Source organism: Pholcus phalangioides, unplaced genomic scaffold, assembly GCF_987345545.1.
Source record: "Pholcus phalangioides strain wild (caught in Gottingen) unplaced genomic scaffold, Ppha-v1.0 ptg000017l_1, whole genome shotgun sequence".
Lineage (NCBI taxonomy): Eukaryota > Metazoa > Arthropoda > Arachnida > Araneae > Pholcidae > Pholcus > Pholcus phalangioides.
In genome coordinates this window covers 13,949,323-13,965,039 of record NW_028301610.1, presented here as the reverse complement: position 1 = coordinate 13,965,039, position 15,717 = coordinate 13,949,323, and the positions used below count along the sequence as shown (strand labels likewise).

The 15,717-nt window shown below is 34.6% G+C and overlaps 1 protein-coding gene across 8 annotated transcripts in view; it reads left to right on the top strand.

Moving 5' to 3' along the window:
* Nucleotides 1-14,996, top strand: part of LOC149072421 (zinc finger homeobox protein 4-like) — a 270,194-nt gene extending 255,198 nt beyond the window's left edge. For all 8 annotated transcript variants that reach the window (XM_089246749.1, XM_089246745.1, XM_089246746.1 and 5 more), the window contains one exon: nucleotides 11,345-14,996. In XM_089246749.1, coding sequence (XP_089102875.1) covers nucleotides 11,345-12,228 — 884 coding nt within the window. In that variant the 3' untranslated portion in view covers nucleotides 12,229-14,996. The remainder of the gene's footprint in view (nucleotides 1-11,344) is intronic.
* The last annotated feature ends 721 nt before the right edge of the window (nucleotides 14,997-15,717 follow it).

The following is a 15,717-nucleotide window of genomic DNA, read 5'->3' as shown; positions in this document are numbered from 1 at the left end:
AATGAAACCGCTGTCCACTTGTGGAAAATGAAACCGCTGTCCATTTAAGTATGGGTAAAATAATAATATAAATTTTTTTTTGTCATTTTATCCATGTTGATATTAATCGATACTCAAAAAACTTTTTTTTATTATTACTTTTACTTACTAAAATTGACTTGAAAAAACTTATTAGTTTGTTATTAAATACTAATTTTTTTTCGTGTGAAATATTTGGCCAGAGAGATGACCACTTTCCACCTAAATAACAGTAAAAGAAGTGTAATAGATCAATCAATGTTTATATTGGTTATATCGGTCGATATTAGAAAAGATGAAACGCTTTCCCAGAAATAGCCACTGTCCACTGAAACTGACGAAGAAATATATACAGTTTTTGTACTGTAGTAACAATTATTAAATTGTTAAATTAGTTAATAGTAACAATTATTATTAATGAATATTTAATTTTTGTTCATATATTCTCCCGATAGATGACTATAGTCTATAAAAAAATTTTATTAATTTAATCAATGTTTATGTTCATCGATAATAAGAAATAACACCATTGCCCAGAAATGACCACTGTCCGCTAAATTTGATTGAAGAAATTTATACAAATTTATCACTCCTTTTAAATAATAATAGTTATTGTTATGAGTATTTATTATTTATTTTCGTAGCAAATTATTGTCCAGATATAGATATCGACTGATCATTTAAAATTATTAAAATAATTTATTAAAAATTACTATTGTGAAATTATTAAAAATTACTATTGTGAAATTATTAAAAATTACTGATATGAAATTATTGAAATTATTTTTTAAATAATCGAAATTTTTTTAGATATTTAATCAGTATTTATATTCATCTATATTAAGTAAAAATGAAACCATTTCCCAGAAATGACCACTGTCCACTGAAACTGACTTGAAGAAATTTATACGCACTTCTTGCTACTTCTAAATAATAATAGTTGTTGTTGAATACTAATTGTTATCGTGTAAAATTATTGCCCAGATAGATGACCACTGTCCATTCAATAACAGTGAAATATACCAAAAAGAGTGATATCACGAAATTACATGCCAATTTTTAGATCATGATGAAAATTTGCAAATTTGTAATTAAACTCTCTCTATCAGTATCGATACTAATGCAATTATTGATATTAAATATAGTAAAATTTTAATTTGATAAAAATTAAATAAAATTTGATTAACAAGGGGAAACTTATTTATTTATTCTAGTTTTTTATTTGGCCCCTTCTTTAGGTGTTGTTCCTGATAAATTTTTCAAATTTGAAATTCGTTGCGAAGTTATTTATTTTTAACTAAAGGTTTATCCTGACGAAAATAAGCTTTCTCTTATGCCTACTGATATATGGAAATTTTGTTCAAATTCGAATTTCATGTCGCTCTCTTTTCTATTTCACGCAAATTGTTTCATTTTCATTCCCAATTTTTTTATTTCCGCCATTTTTGAAGGCAATTTTTTCCCTCTTTTCCCATTTTTTAATTCAATGTTTTTCTCGATCTGCGTGGAGGCGAACAATCCTTACATCTTAATAATATTAAGAAAATTTTTTTCAATTATGTCTATAATTCTTTGAGAAAGATATCGGATTGAGACATTTTTCTGTTGGATTTACATTTAAAGACCACCGAATTTATTTATTTGATTTTACATGGATTTCTTTTATATAAATTTTTTGAAAAAAAAAGGGGATTCCATTCTTTATTATTTTACGAGACTGAAGATAACATTTCGCACCTAAAAATAATAAACATGCCACTGAAACACGTCTTATCTTGGAGAAATATTTCGTTGTAAACTGCACACTGAAACGTTTGGCCTGACGTTTGCTGTCTTGTTGGGCGACCGGAGGAATGAATGAATCTCTTTAGATGTAGGAAAAGTAATAAAGATGAGAGGGACTTGAAGTAAAAGGCAATGGATTTTTCCAAGATTGGAATGTTAAAATATTTTTCAAGATGGTGAAATTACTTGGAAAATAGCTCTTGATAGATTAGCATTTCAAACCGTATCTTTTACCTATCTCGTCGATGAATTGGCTATTTCTTGAACAATACAGAAAACCAAGATGCCCACTACCATGATTAGGGTTGAAATGTCCAGAGATGTAGCTGTGCGATGGCCTCACAAACTGAAGAAATCCGAGGGTTGTTGTTCTTTTTTTCCCCCCTGATGACCTCTCAATGTTTATTGTCCTGTTCAATCAGGGGATAAGATTTTCGAATTTCTAATACTGTGAATCATTCCTTCAAGGCAAATTGGTTGAAGCAGATTCACTCTGGTGTTCCTTTCTTTGACTCGACCAATATGTATACAGTCCTGTAACATTTCATAAATAATTATACACATTATACATGATTATGGCCCTCACAAAGATGTGACTGAGTTGTAACCTTTATTGAGATTGACTATTTCTTAAAAGAATATCAAGTCATGTGTGAATTTGTTACCAAAACCAATTTACTCAGTAGAAATGACGCATCGAAAAAATGAACTATGGATCCACTAGTGACGTTGCTGTTACACATCCATTACAACATACGTATATCTTATGATTCGATAAATAGATGGCAGCACTAGTGTAATCTATAAATTCGCTCCAGGTGTTAAATGCACAACCACGAGCGGATCCAGAGGTGAGCGATAAGGTTGCTCTGGTTCCACAACCGCAGCAGCACTACGTCTAACCGAACCGCACAAAACCCGATTAAACCCCCTTCGCCGCACTTGAGTGTTTGGGTGCAGCGTAGCGCTGCGGGTGTGAATCAGGCTTAAGAGCTCGGGAGTGGAAATAATTCCTTTGAATGCTGTAATTACTGTCTGAGGAGAGTATGTTTCGAGGACAGTTCTCGGTACAACATTCTCCTAATTTCGCATTCCGCACGAGCAGTAAAAATGAAGAAATGTTGAACCTCAAGGGGAAATTCAAAAAAAGTTTCAACACCCTAACTTGATAAGACGGGCCTGGATTACCAATACATACGCGTGTATTAATTGGCTTCCTTGAAAAAAAACTCTTGATATAAATTCATCATTTCTACCAATAAAATTCTCGTAAAATCGGGACGTAAGACGTTTGCTGCACAGAGTAAGTCACTCCTCGTCACACATCACCTGAACCCGTACACGTCAGAAATATCAAAGTGATCCGAGACGTTCTGCTATTAGCTGTGAATATTTAAACATGGGTTCCCAACACTACTCATGCTTTTACTCGACAGGTTCGCACTCGACAAGAAACTCTTCTTCTGGCTTTCATTTGTGGTCGCTTGGTCTACTTTTAACTTTATTTCAGTTGACCGTTAGGTTTTCGTTCTCTTCAATAATCATCAGAAAATCAAGCAATCAACCAATAAAACACTGCGCCGCCCGCGCGACACTCCTTTAAATTGATCCAAAAAATTACCATGACGCGCGAAAATGTAAACAAAACCAGGGCTTATCTTCGGTAAGGAGTATGTCGAATTTGTTGCCGGGCATTACAGAAATCATCAAGATAACCTTGTTAATGTAAAACAGATAAGCAAAAGTTGATGATCATATACTTCTTCTGTGTCGGTCACAGTCTCCACCCGAAATGAGCTATTAAGTTGCGTAATACGTTTTTTATTTTTATTTTTTCATTTGACCCTGGTTCCGTTTTTAGTTTATCGACCGCCATTATTTATTGATCGAGGTGTACGTTCAATGATTTCTATCCATTTTCCACTTTATTCTGAAAAGTATTAAAAGAGGAAAAAAAGAGATGGGGTATGTTGAATGGAGAGAAGAAATCTCTCTTTCTGTCACCGTTAATTGATGTCACCGAGTTCCAGTCCCCGTTAAAATAAATGAGTTATAATCAAAAAAAAAAAAAAATCTCTGATCAAATGTGATTTCACTGATCGATAACGTTATCCACCTTCTTAATAAATTATTAACCTTTTCCCCGGCGTTGACGAGTTATCTCGCCGTCTTGAGAGCTTTTTATTTTACCAATGACCATTTATTTTACCGCAGATATTATGTACAGCTGATTTCTCAGTGGAACACGTTATACCAGTGTTTCTTAATCTGTTTTCGCCCGTGGCCCTTTTTCATAGCATTTTTTTTTTCCCGTGGCCCCCCCCTTGTCTTATCCAGCTCTCTCCCCCCCTCCCCCTCCCATCCAGGAGCGAGACCTTTCTTACTTATTGAATTGATTTTTTTTAGAGTAAATTTTGATATTGAAGAATAATTTTATGAGTAAGGTCGACCCCCTGATTCGGTGAGGGATTTCGTGGGGGACGGGTGTTTCCATACACTGCCGTGCCACCTTCATGGGTCCTTGGGTAAAAAGATGTTAAGATGTTTTGGCCCTCTCCCTACTTTAGTTGAAAACCACAACTTACGTATTTACTTACTCTCACAAATCATGGTACCAGATCTCATCATGTAAGACCCCCTATTGACATTAGGTCCATGCCTGGATAGGCCCATGTTTTAAGATGGCTCTGGTTTTATCCAGGGCCAATTTAACAGCATCAGCTCCCCCCCCCCCTCCACCGGGCTGGGAGTATCTTTATACAAATTTACATATTTCCTCGAAAAAAAAATCATCTAATCTCATTTTCGTGGGGCCTGCTATGTCCAAAATGTAAGGTCAAGACCCTGGGGTTGTGTTCAAGTGGGCGCATGCGTTAAGACAGCCCTGGCTCTATGGGCAGTTTCGCTTCACTCTGAAAGTAGTCATACTTTTCCCCATCATATTTCCCGTGAAGCTTCATTTCTTTATATTCGAATTTTTTCGCAGTGCTTTCTGGCCCGCTTAGCAGTTTGCCGTGGCTCCCCTTCAACTTGATATTGACCCGTGACCCTCTCGGAGCATTTCTCAGGGCCATAAGTGGCCCACATGGCTCCAAACACCGCATTTTACTATCATACTACTTTGCAGTTGCAGGAAATCAGAATAAATCCTACTTCACAAAAAAGGCATTTCATTGGTTTCTGATATGTCGCAAAAAAAAAAAAAAGGGTTAAACAAATCGACAGTTATTATCAAAAATTCACAATTATCTCGACATTTATTTTATCTTCACATAATTTTTGATCCAATCTACACGTATAAAAGGAATTTGATCTCCATTTTTATTTCTCTCCTACTTTTCATTTAGGAAATGGGGGTAAAGGAGGAGGGGGGGGGCGGATTATTTTTTTTTTTTTGGCCAATTTCTTCTCGTAAAAACCATTGTGTTCGGAGATGTCATAATGGCAGAAATGACGGAAAGCCATTTTTTTTTTTCCGCTTTTATTTTATTCGAAAAGCCATCTTTTCCTTATTCTTCTAACTTGACCATCTACCTCCCTTACTTCGCCTGCTTGGTCTTAATCCCCTAATTCTTAACGGAGCCTTGTAGTTCGTTAAATTGTCCGTCGTCTTGGCCGCCATATCCTTAATCGTCCGCTCTGTCAGTAATTACTGTCGCCATCATCATCATCATCATCGGTCGTTTTCTAAAGCGTCGTTACAGTTCAATCAATGACCATTCCTTACCAAACGCCCACCGACCGCCACGTTTCTTTTCTCTCGTCTCTCTCTCTCTATATATATATTTTTCCTCCTCTCTCCTTAAAGTGCACCTATGAAGCCAAGGATGAAAAACTTAAACAAGAGGGACGATCTTCATATTATGTGATTTGCTTCAGCTTCCATTCGGACACGTAGCTTGAGATTCGTCTCTTTGTTTTTTTTTTCTTTTTATGTCTTCGAGGAATCGTATTATGAGCGCTTGTAGTTGTTGAAGCGAACGAGTTTTCTCGTCGTACAAGCTCAACATATTCCGTGGAACCAGCGTTCCAAAACGAGATTCTTTCTAGGAAATCTCAAATAAAACTGAAATATATATATATATATATATTTTTTGAACAGATGGTTATCTATGAGCCATTGATCTCGAATTTGTCATTTTATCGTAGTTTTGTAATGCTAGTCAAAATACGATATGCACTATTTGAGAAGAAAAGTACAAAATGTAGTTATTCAAACGAAACTGCTGAGATGTATTTTCTCAAAGCTTGGGTTAGGTTCAAATGATGATGCATTCAATGTCTATGGTCAAGTCTTCATTTTGGAACTTTGTGGACTTTCCCTATAACGACTGCACATCACGTGATTGTCCGGCATGTTTGATGCAAGACGAAGAACAGCATAGTGGGGAAGGTGTACATTAGCACAATATGCTTCAGTCCATTCTAAGGAAAGAAAAGGTCCCCCCTTTCCAACCACCTTATACTCCTCCGACCATCCAACTTCCATACTATTTCTTATTTCGCCCTTAATGGTTCATTAGCCAGCTAATGTTTTTCCATCCCCCCTTTCTATCTAATGATCCATAACTACTAGCAAAGCTATTGGTGGATCGGAGCAATAGCGGGGAGAGGGGAGGGGGGATAGCGGTGAGAGGGATCATGGGGAGGTGGGGGCAAGGGGTACAGATATTTCTAGGTGTACAGCGCACACTTTTGTGTACTTTCATCAGCTGTGTTCCTTAGGTTTTGTTGCTTAGTTGCTTAAGAATGGAAGCGTGGTTGGAATCATAATGGTTCGATGAAGATCAATATTTTTACTTGTGTGTGTATGGACTGATCTTATTTGAGTTTTTTTTTTGCAATATTTAGATTATATCGGTAATCATTAAAATCCAAAGAATGGTTTTTCGTAATAAAAGAAACCAATGATATGTTACTCCTCTGAAAGTTAATAAATAAAATAACAAGAGTCAATAAGTCAACCATCTTAAACGTCATTTTTCTTTCATTTTCCTTCATCCATTAAGAACACAACTTAAATAACTAAAATTCCACAAAATATTATCTGTCTGACACCCTGCACATGCGAAAATTAATACACCGCTATTAAATATAATATTGATTAACATTTTTATAGAAAATAGTATAAGTTTATCTTCCTAATATTGAAAAGAAATAATTGGAAATATTTGCGGCATTGAAGTGCATTGTCGAAGGATTCCCTCAACGATCAAAGACAAGTTTCATGTAATATTCATTACATGAACTAAAGAATGTAAACAGTTCTTGGATCTTAAATTACCATACACCCCGCTCGTAATAAGCAAACCATCTAGAAGAATGTATCCGATCAACCTGAATCAATCATGATTAGATTCAGCCAATCAAACACTTCTTACTGTTTAGATTCCGATAATGAAATAGAATAGTATAACTCTACCTGTCAAAATTGGATGCCGAATATAAACAACGCAGGAGTGACCATTCTGATAATATCAACGTTCACCTCAAACAAACTTGAAACACGAACAATACAGAGGCGGTTGTCCGAAACCCATCAGATCAGCGTTATCAGTAATTCTAAAACATCTATAAACGCAAAAAAAGACCCCCCTTCCCACGAAGCAAAATGTAGAAATTAGTTGGTAAACGTAAATTATTATGTATGACTGAAACCGACATAAACGATGAATAAAACAGAGGCGCTTGTCAGAAACATATCCCGTTATCGTTATCAAAAATTTAGCGCCTCTGTTTTGTTTGCGCGTAGAACCACTCCTGGCGGGAAATCGAACGCAGTAATTAGTTGATGAAAGCAAGGGAGTTCACATAAACAAAAGTGAACAGATGCCTGACTTCTCATTGAACTCAAACAACAAATCAGAGACGAATCTATTTCTAAAAACAGCCTTTTAGTCCACATAAAAAAAAAAACAAGATAATCGCAAACAAAGTAAATTCTAGATCTAGAACGTATCGTTGTGTATATACGTGACCCCCCACAAATAAAATAAGTGGCGTAATAAAGTATAGGCCACAAAGATTCCCCTCTTGTTATTATTATTTTTTTTTTTTTACTTGCCAAAACTCACGTCATATTTAAAACCGTACTATTGCAAACCATGTTTACGGTCTCACTATGTTACTGTAAGTCGGCAATAAATGTCATTTCGGAAAGTTCCGCGCTCCGCCCCGTATTCTGTAAGATACATTAAACATGGAGATTTTGATCTTCCCTGTCCTCTTAGTGTCTCACTTTTTTTTTTTGCACCGTCATAAGGGCAAGTTCTTTGCTCATATTTTGCACACACAAAAAACCCCTACCACTATCTAAAGCCACAATCTCCTTATGAAATAGACTTCACAGGCTTTATTTAATGTTATCCAAAAAAAAAAAATGTTATATTTTTCACCCACATTTCAAACCATAGGTACAGTCAACCCTCGGTTTAAGAACTAGTCCATGTTTACAGGGACGTAAAACGGTCTAAATCCCGATGGAAGCATATTTCAGATGTCTGAGATTACGATTTTTTTCGACAAAATTTGGTCGAAGAATTATTTTTCATCAGAATAATGTTCCCGCTACCGATTACGGCTCCTGTTATTCAGTCTGTGGATATCAGCAGGTCATTTCAAACTTTATGAAGCTCTGAAGAAAAGAACTTTTCCAAATATGTGCAATAAAAACTGACATAGAACTGACAGCCACTAATTTCTGAAGAAACATTATTTTATTACTCAGAAAAATCACCAACGAAAAAGGAAAATACAAAATTCCTAATGCATTTCGACATGCTATGTGTGCGTCTTCAGAGGATAAAAATATCAGGCTGACCGAGGATCCCACTTGGATTGGTTACCAAAGCTTGACTTTCGGTTGCTCAGTGGAAAAAATATATACACCTGTCCAGGACAAACCACAAAAAATCTAGGTGCCAAAAAATTTTTACCAGGAAAAAAAAGTTCCAAAATAATTTTTTTCTTACTTTTTCAGAGCATAATCACCCTCTTTCATGTTGGCAAATATGCAAGGTGGCTGAAAACATTAGGCCCATAAAAAATATGGATGTCAAGTATAACCAAAATACAGCTACCCAATACAAAAGAATATGTATGTATCACCAATAATAATAATAATTAATAATATATAATACACTGCCCATAAAACAGTTTATGGTTGTCTCATCTAAGAGTATGGATAGCTTATCGATTTATCCCACTATGCTATCGTACTTCTCTTTAAACTTATCAATTTTATTGGAATATTAATTCCAAATATTTTGTGCGGCTCTCAGCTTGCAATTTAGAAAGCACACAAAGAAAATTTTAGGCGCCAATACCAATTATTTTAGTCGCGATGGCGACCTGGTCCCTGGGATTTGTCCAGCCCTGATATAATGGCTGCTAGCAGTAATTATTAAAATATGTTAAAAATACTTCTAGTGCAGGCAGAACAAAAACTCGAGCACAGTTAGACGCAGAAATCATTTCTTTATAACGAAATTTCGTTACAAAGCAATTCCAGATTTTCACATCGTTTCTATATCAACTTATCCTGGGGATTAGAAAAGCTTCCGTTATAGCAGTATTAGTATTGACTGCATCTGGAAATTGAAGAATTCGAAAATGTGTTTTCTCGAAAATTTGCGTGCCCCAATCCCCCTTAAACTTTAGCTTTAGAATATGCAAGAAACACTTTCAACGGGGGGAAAAAAATGGTAACACTATCCGAAGTGCCGATAACTAAAAACGAATTTTATCCCATGTTATGATGTTGGTCCGTTCCGTTCCTTGCAAAAGTGATAACAATACCGGAATAATAACATTATCCGTGATTCTAATAAGCGGCGCCGGCTGCACCACAAAAAAAAAACAACATCCATTTGATTTTCTCAATTAACAGATATAATTTACGGCGACATCATCGTCACGGAACCAAATGTCATTCTCCGTCCTTGTTATTAATATGTTGTGAGAAAAATATATATAAGAGAAGTTCCGTTAATTTTCTAGAAGGAAAAAAAAACGGCAATTTTTTTTTCCCTTTCTTATGGTCTTGAAAGTTGAAAAGAAAAAAAAAATTCCCCTTCACACAACATGGGTAAAGAGGGGGAAAAAAAAAACCCCGATTTCAAAGACATGCGACTTGACATGAAAGTAAGTTACAAGTGACACGCGGAAATGTAGTGCACAGGCAAAATAAGTTTCTCGTTAGGGTTTCGTGATGAAAATAAATGACTGCAAAAAAAAATTATGACTGCAATATAAATCATATTCTTAACAGATTACAGTAGCAAGAAACAAAAATTCAGGTAAAAAAATAATAATAATAAGTATTTCTTCTGGTAGAGAGAGAGAGAGAGAAAAATACGATTGTGTGGTAGGTCGCGAGAGATGGCAGCATTAATTCCGACTTCCTCCGTGGTTTGCTTATTAAAGAAGTTGTCGAAAGTTTTTAAGCAAGAGATTCAATGAAAACGAAGGCGTTACACGTTCGCATTTATGACGAGGAATGAATGTCACGAAACATTCGTGTTTTCCGACGTAATTTCTTAGGTTTTATTATTATTTGGTTTGTTTTTTTTTGTGCCCTTTGGGATTCAATTAGTTGTTCTAGAAGTACGATGATTATGGTGATACATTACGTGTTTGATTTCTTTAGGGCAGTGTTTCTGAAAATTTTCGGGATCTTAGGGCAGTGTTTCTGAAAATTTTCGGGATCTTAGGGCAGTGTTTCTGAAAATTTTCGGGATCTTAGGACAAGTGAAATGATTCGGTGGACCACTTGTGTCCAGTATTGCGGGGCATTCCCCGTGTTTTTGGATGTTCAGAGTTTTTCTTACTCGTTTGTCCCGTTTTTCAACGAGGTTTATTTGAATTTGTAATGTTCCGTATATAATCGTGAATGAACAGCGTTTCCATCACTTATTATGATAATTATGGATATAAATACAAATATTTCTCACATATTTGTCAGGATCAACGTTTTTTTTTCCTCAATTTTTCAGTGATTTTACCTGTAGTTGGAGATTTTGGTGAGTTATGGCAACGTTTTTGATGAAAATTGGTAACGTCCCGTACTTCACCGAATTTAAGATCCCGGTTTCTTTGATTTTTCTCAGTGAATTATAGTCATCCAGTCATTTAAATGTTTTGTTTTTCTTCGTCAATTACATTTTTGTTTACTACGAATTATAGTATATAGCTCTTTATTTCGCCTACCCTTCACCCATTTTAGCAGTAGTTATCAAATTTGTCGTAAATTGCATTTTTTGGTCACACAATCAGTGATATTCCATATTTAGAATCACAACTTTTCCTAAATTTTTCTTGATGTATGAATATAGTTTTTATTTGGACCCATATGCATGTTATTTATACATTATCAATTACAACAATTGAATAATTTTTCATTCAGTTAGAATTTAATTGTCAAGTCTGTCTGTCAATCACCTCTGGTCCACGGAAGATAGGTTGAGAAACACTGCTTTAGAATGTTCCCTATTATTGAGTATTATATGATTTTTGAACTTGAACGATTTTTTTTCCTTGATAGGATCACCTCCAGGAGGATTGTTTTATGACTCCAACATGTACAGCACACCCCTGTCGCTGCTGCAACTACCACCGACAGCACTGCCAGAGGTCACCCAGAAGCTCTCCCAGCCTGGCAACACCACAGCTCGATTCACTCAAGACGGGAAGTCTCTGGAAGATTTGAAAGGTGTCATTTCGTCGACGGATTACCAACAAGCGGCAGAAGCCGAAGTCGACGTGGGATACGTTTGTAAGAAATGCCAGCTTGTACATCCGGCCGAAGTCTTGTGTCTCAATCACCAGAGGTCCAGCTGTTTCGCTAACAACAACAAAGGCTGTATGAACGACACAAAGGCAATATTGAGACTTGTCCAAGTCCAACTGGAATGCCGAGCCTGCCGAGAAAGATTCCCTACCATCCTAGACTTTAAATTCCACTGCAATGCAGATCGTCACGTAAAACGCGTGCAGAAGATCCAAAAGAACGAAATAACCTCATCGGTTCCCAATTCTTCGATGATATCGACGCAATCCCAGAAGATAACTTCTTCGATGGCATCGCAGTTTTCCGGAAGGGATGGCCTCATGTCTGCTGCCGCAGCTTCTCATTTCGCAGCAACTCCTGTCGTACCCACGTCCATGTCCCCAAGGTTAGCACCACCTCCACTGCTTCTACCTCAGACACCACAATCGATAGCGAATGATGTCACCAGGAATGGCGCGGATGTGACTGCACGTCATCTCATGTTCTCATCTGGTATGCCTCACGATTTTCGAAATGACATGGATGGTTCCTTGACACTCGGTCTCGAGGCATCATCTTTAGACATCCCAGCGACATCAAAAGCTGGTCTATGCTACACAGGTGATTCTTCTTTGAATCAAGATGGTAAAAGGCTCTAACAATCTAGAAAATAACATCTAAAGATTGCGTCACACGTTACCTATCTCAAAACATATTTCCCGATCAATTTTCGCTCCCCCCTTGGATACCATTAATTAGTGAATCACAACAGGCTATAGATGCACTGAGATCAAATCTGATTTTGTTTCAAAAAACGTGAATATTTTCTCTCCAACACCAAACCGAGCCTGGCGTGTTCATATTAAGGACATGTTCCTAAAAATAATTATGTATGTTACAAAAAAAAATAAGAGGTTCTCAGTAATTTTGTGGAAAATCGATCTTTCCCGGCTGCTTATATAATATAACATTGACTGTCCGTAATTAAGCGACAGCTTTTTCAGAGTTCCTACGATAACAAAAGACATGAAGACGGGAGATGGCTCAAAGTGTTTATCTTGGTTGATGATGACGGGCTATGCGATTGGACCAATTAACGATGATTATAACAGAAAATGACGGCCAATGTGATGAGTTTTTTTTTTTTTTCTTACGATCATGATAAACGCGCTCTACTATTATCACTACTACTACTACTACTATTGCATCATGCTACCACTTTATTCGCTGCTGCTAATGATCTGAGCGAGATCCGGTGCTGTATTTGGTACCGGGCGGACTTTCTTGCAAGGTGGCACAGTATTACATATATAAAAAAAAGCCCGCCCGGGAGTAGGATCCTGACGGTATTGGTGTTTAGATCATTTACTATATACACATATATATAAATGAAATATATATATATATCTTTGATTTTTTTATTAATTTTTTTCCCTGTAAATATTGAGTTGAATGATTTATACAATCTTTTTTCCAATATGTGTGTGTACGTCTGTGGCTTTTCTAAGTTTTTCAAGTAAGCGTTGCTGCATTATTGGAACTGATATTGTAATTATTACGCAGATTTGTCTCCTGATATAATTCTTTGATTGTTAGTATGTTCATTGCTTGGTTGATGTTTTTCGGTTATGTAGCGAATTGTTAGCTGATTGTTAAATAATAAGTATAATCTCTCGACACCTTCCCGTTGAATTTTTTCCCGATTTTTCTGGATATTTATTTCGAGAAAAATTACGTTTTTTGCTTCTATAAGTGTGTATTTATTGTTCAATGATTTGAATATTTCTCACTTGAATTATGCATTTCCTGAAAAAATAACACTGATCAATAGTTGCCCGATTATTCGCCGTACGATTAGGTTGCCCATCATATATTGTTATATATACACTCATGATATTCCTTTCAAATATACTTAAGAATATATTTTTGAAATTGAAATTTCATTTTTTAATTTTTATACATTTAAATTATTTTTCGGTTTAATTTTTTCAACTTATAAAATACACTATATATCGTCGTATTAAATTGGTGCTTGTAAACTCTACAAGAAAAACAAACACATGGCTTCTTGGGTAACTGTTGATCATTCATCAGGTCATGTGTACATTAATTTCATGATTGTAGTTGTTAAAAATAATTAAAAAAACCCTTCTTGATAACTAATACAGGAGGTGTTGCTATAAATGTCAAGAAAGGTATTATCACTTTATTGTAGCTATAGTTATATAATTACCGAGAATATTGTGATTGTTATAACAGAATGTGTAGATCTTAATTTAGCATTCCAACTCATTCAAGCTAAATATATATATATATATTGTGTATAAATACAGGTAAAAATTATACAGCTGATTTTATGTTTTTAATAATATTTGAAATTATTTCGTGATACTTTATTTATTTATTTCCTGATCGTATTGTGGTATACGTATGCGAAAAATAAAATACTAATAATGTTAATGAGCGAGCAAGGACGTGACAGAGAGTACGACGACGATGATGAAAACAATGTCGAGAAAAATTGATGATAATGGCATGTAACACTGAATTTACATGATGACGAATGATACGATGATGGCGGCGGTGGTTGGTTCAACAGATGCCAGCGCGCATGTTCCTAGAGTGTATTTTATAGGGTTATATAACATATATCCCAGAAAGTGAAGAACGAACGAGATATATCATTGTCCATTTTTTTTTTTTGAACACACATCACGTAAATTCATCAATGAAACAATTAAGGGCAATTAAGAGCCGGAAACTAAAGGTGGACTTGAAGAAGATACTAATGACGGTGAATAAAACATAATTATAAAAATCGGTCCTTGATAACTGTGTATGTGGTTTTATACTCATCACAACGCGTTCCTTTTACCACGGACGATATATATATATATATATACATACCTATATATATATATATGAACATTTAGTACATCTAGTGTTGTCGAAATCTGTTGGCCAATGGTCAGTATAAAGTTCCTGTGTTTTCTTTGCTTTTTACATCGAGAAGTTCTATCAGCAAGTCGTTCTATTTGATGTTCTTCTTTGAAAAAAAAAAATTGAAAAAAAAATTACAAAAAAAAAAATGATGATGATGATGATAATAATAATAATGATGATAATAAATACAAACTTGGAAAAAAAATTACAAAAAAAATACAAAAAAAAGAAATATTAAATAGTGTGTGTACGTGTAAGTGTGTATACGTGGGCGTGCAGTCGTATTTTTTGCGCATGTGTTGTGCTTTTTTTTAAATAAATGTTTTTTTTTCAATTTTTTTGGAAAAATTTTTTATGTTCAATTATTTCGTTGGAAAATGAAAAAAAAAACAAAAAAAACGAGCAAAAACTAATGCACAAGGTTATCGTTAATTAATTAAAGAATTAATTAAATAATAAATAAATCATCAGTGTGAATTGCGTTTGACGCGAATATGGTCATTTGTTTTCTCATATATATATATAAATATCTATTTTACGTTAATTAAGATACAATAATTAGATTAATTAAAATTAAAATTTAAAAAAAAACTGTTGAGAGTGCCATGGACATTTTTTATGAATGATTTCTAGATCATCCATATACTTAAAAATCATCAAAATACCGACAAAAAAGCAAATTAAATCATCTAATATCAATATTAATCATCCATCACCTATTGTATTAATTAAGTTAGCTAATTAATCAACAAAAAATTGGTTCTTGTCCCAAAACTGGAATATAAAAGAGACATACGAGTATATATAGCATACATTACATATAAATACACATATATTTTCATTGTCTGTCTCAACAGTTTTTTCTCTGGTCCTATTTATATTTTGAAAATTTATTTTTTATTAGTATTAGGAAATTTAAAAATTTAAAAAAATTAAAAAAAAAAAAAAAATATGAAACTTTTAAAAGTTTTTTTCAATCTCTCCACGAACAGAGCTGGTAACTGGTTACTATTACTATAAAGTTCCTAAGGCATATAATGAGAAAAACTATTTAAAAAAAAACACTATTTCTCAATGCCTAACATTTATATTTTTATATTGATTTTTAAAAAATGGAATAATTTTTTGGTTAAAGGGGTAAAAAAATGAAATTTTATCACTCATATCCTCATGTTCTCATTCTGATATTTATGTTAGAAAATAAT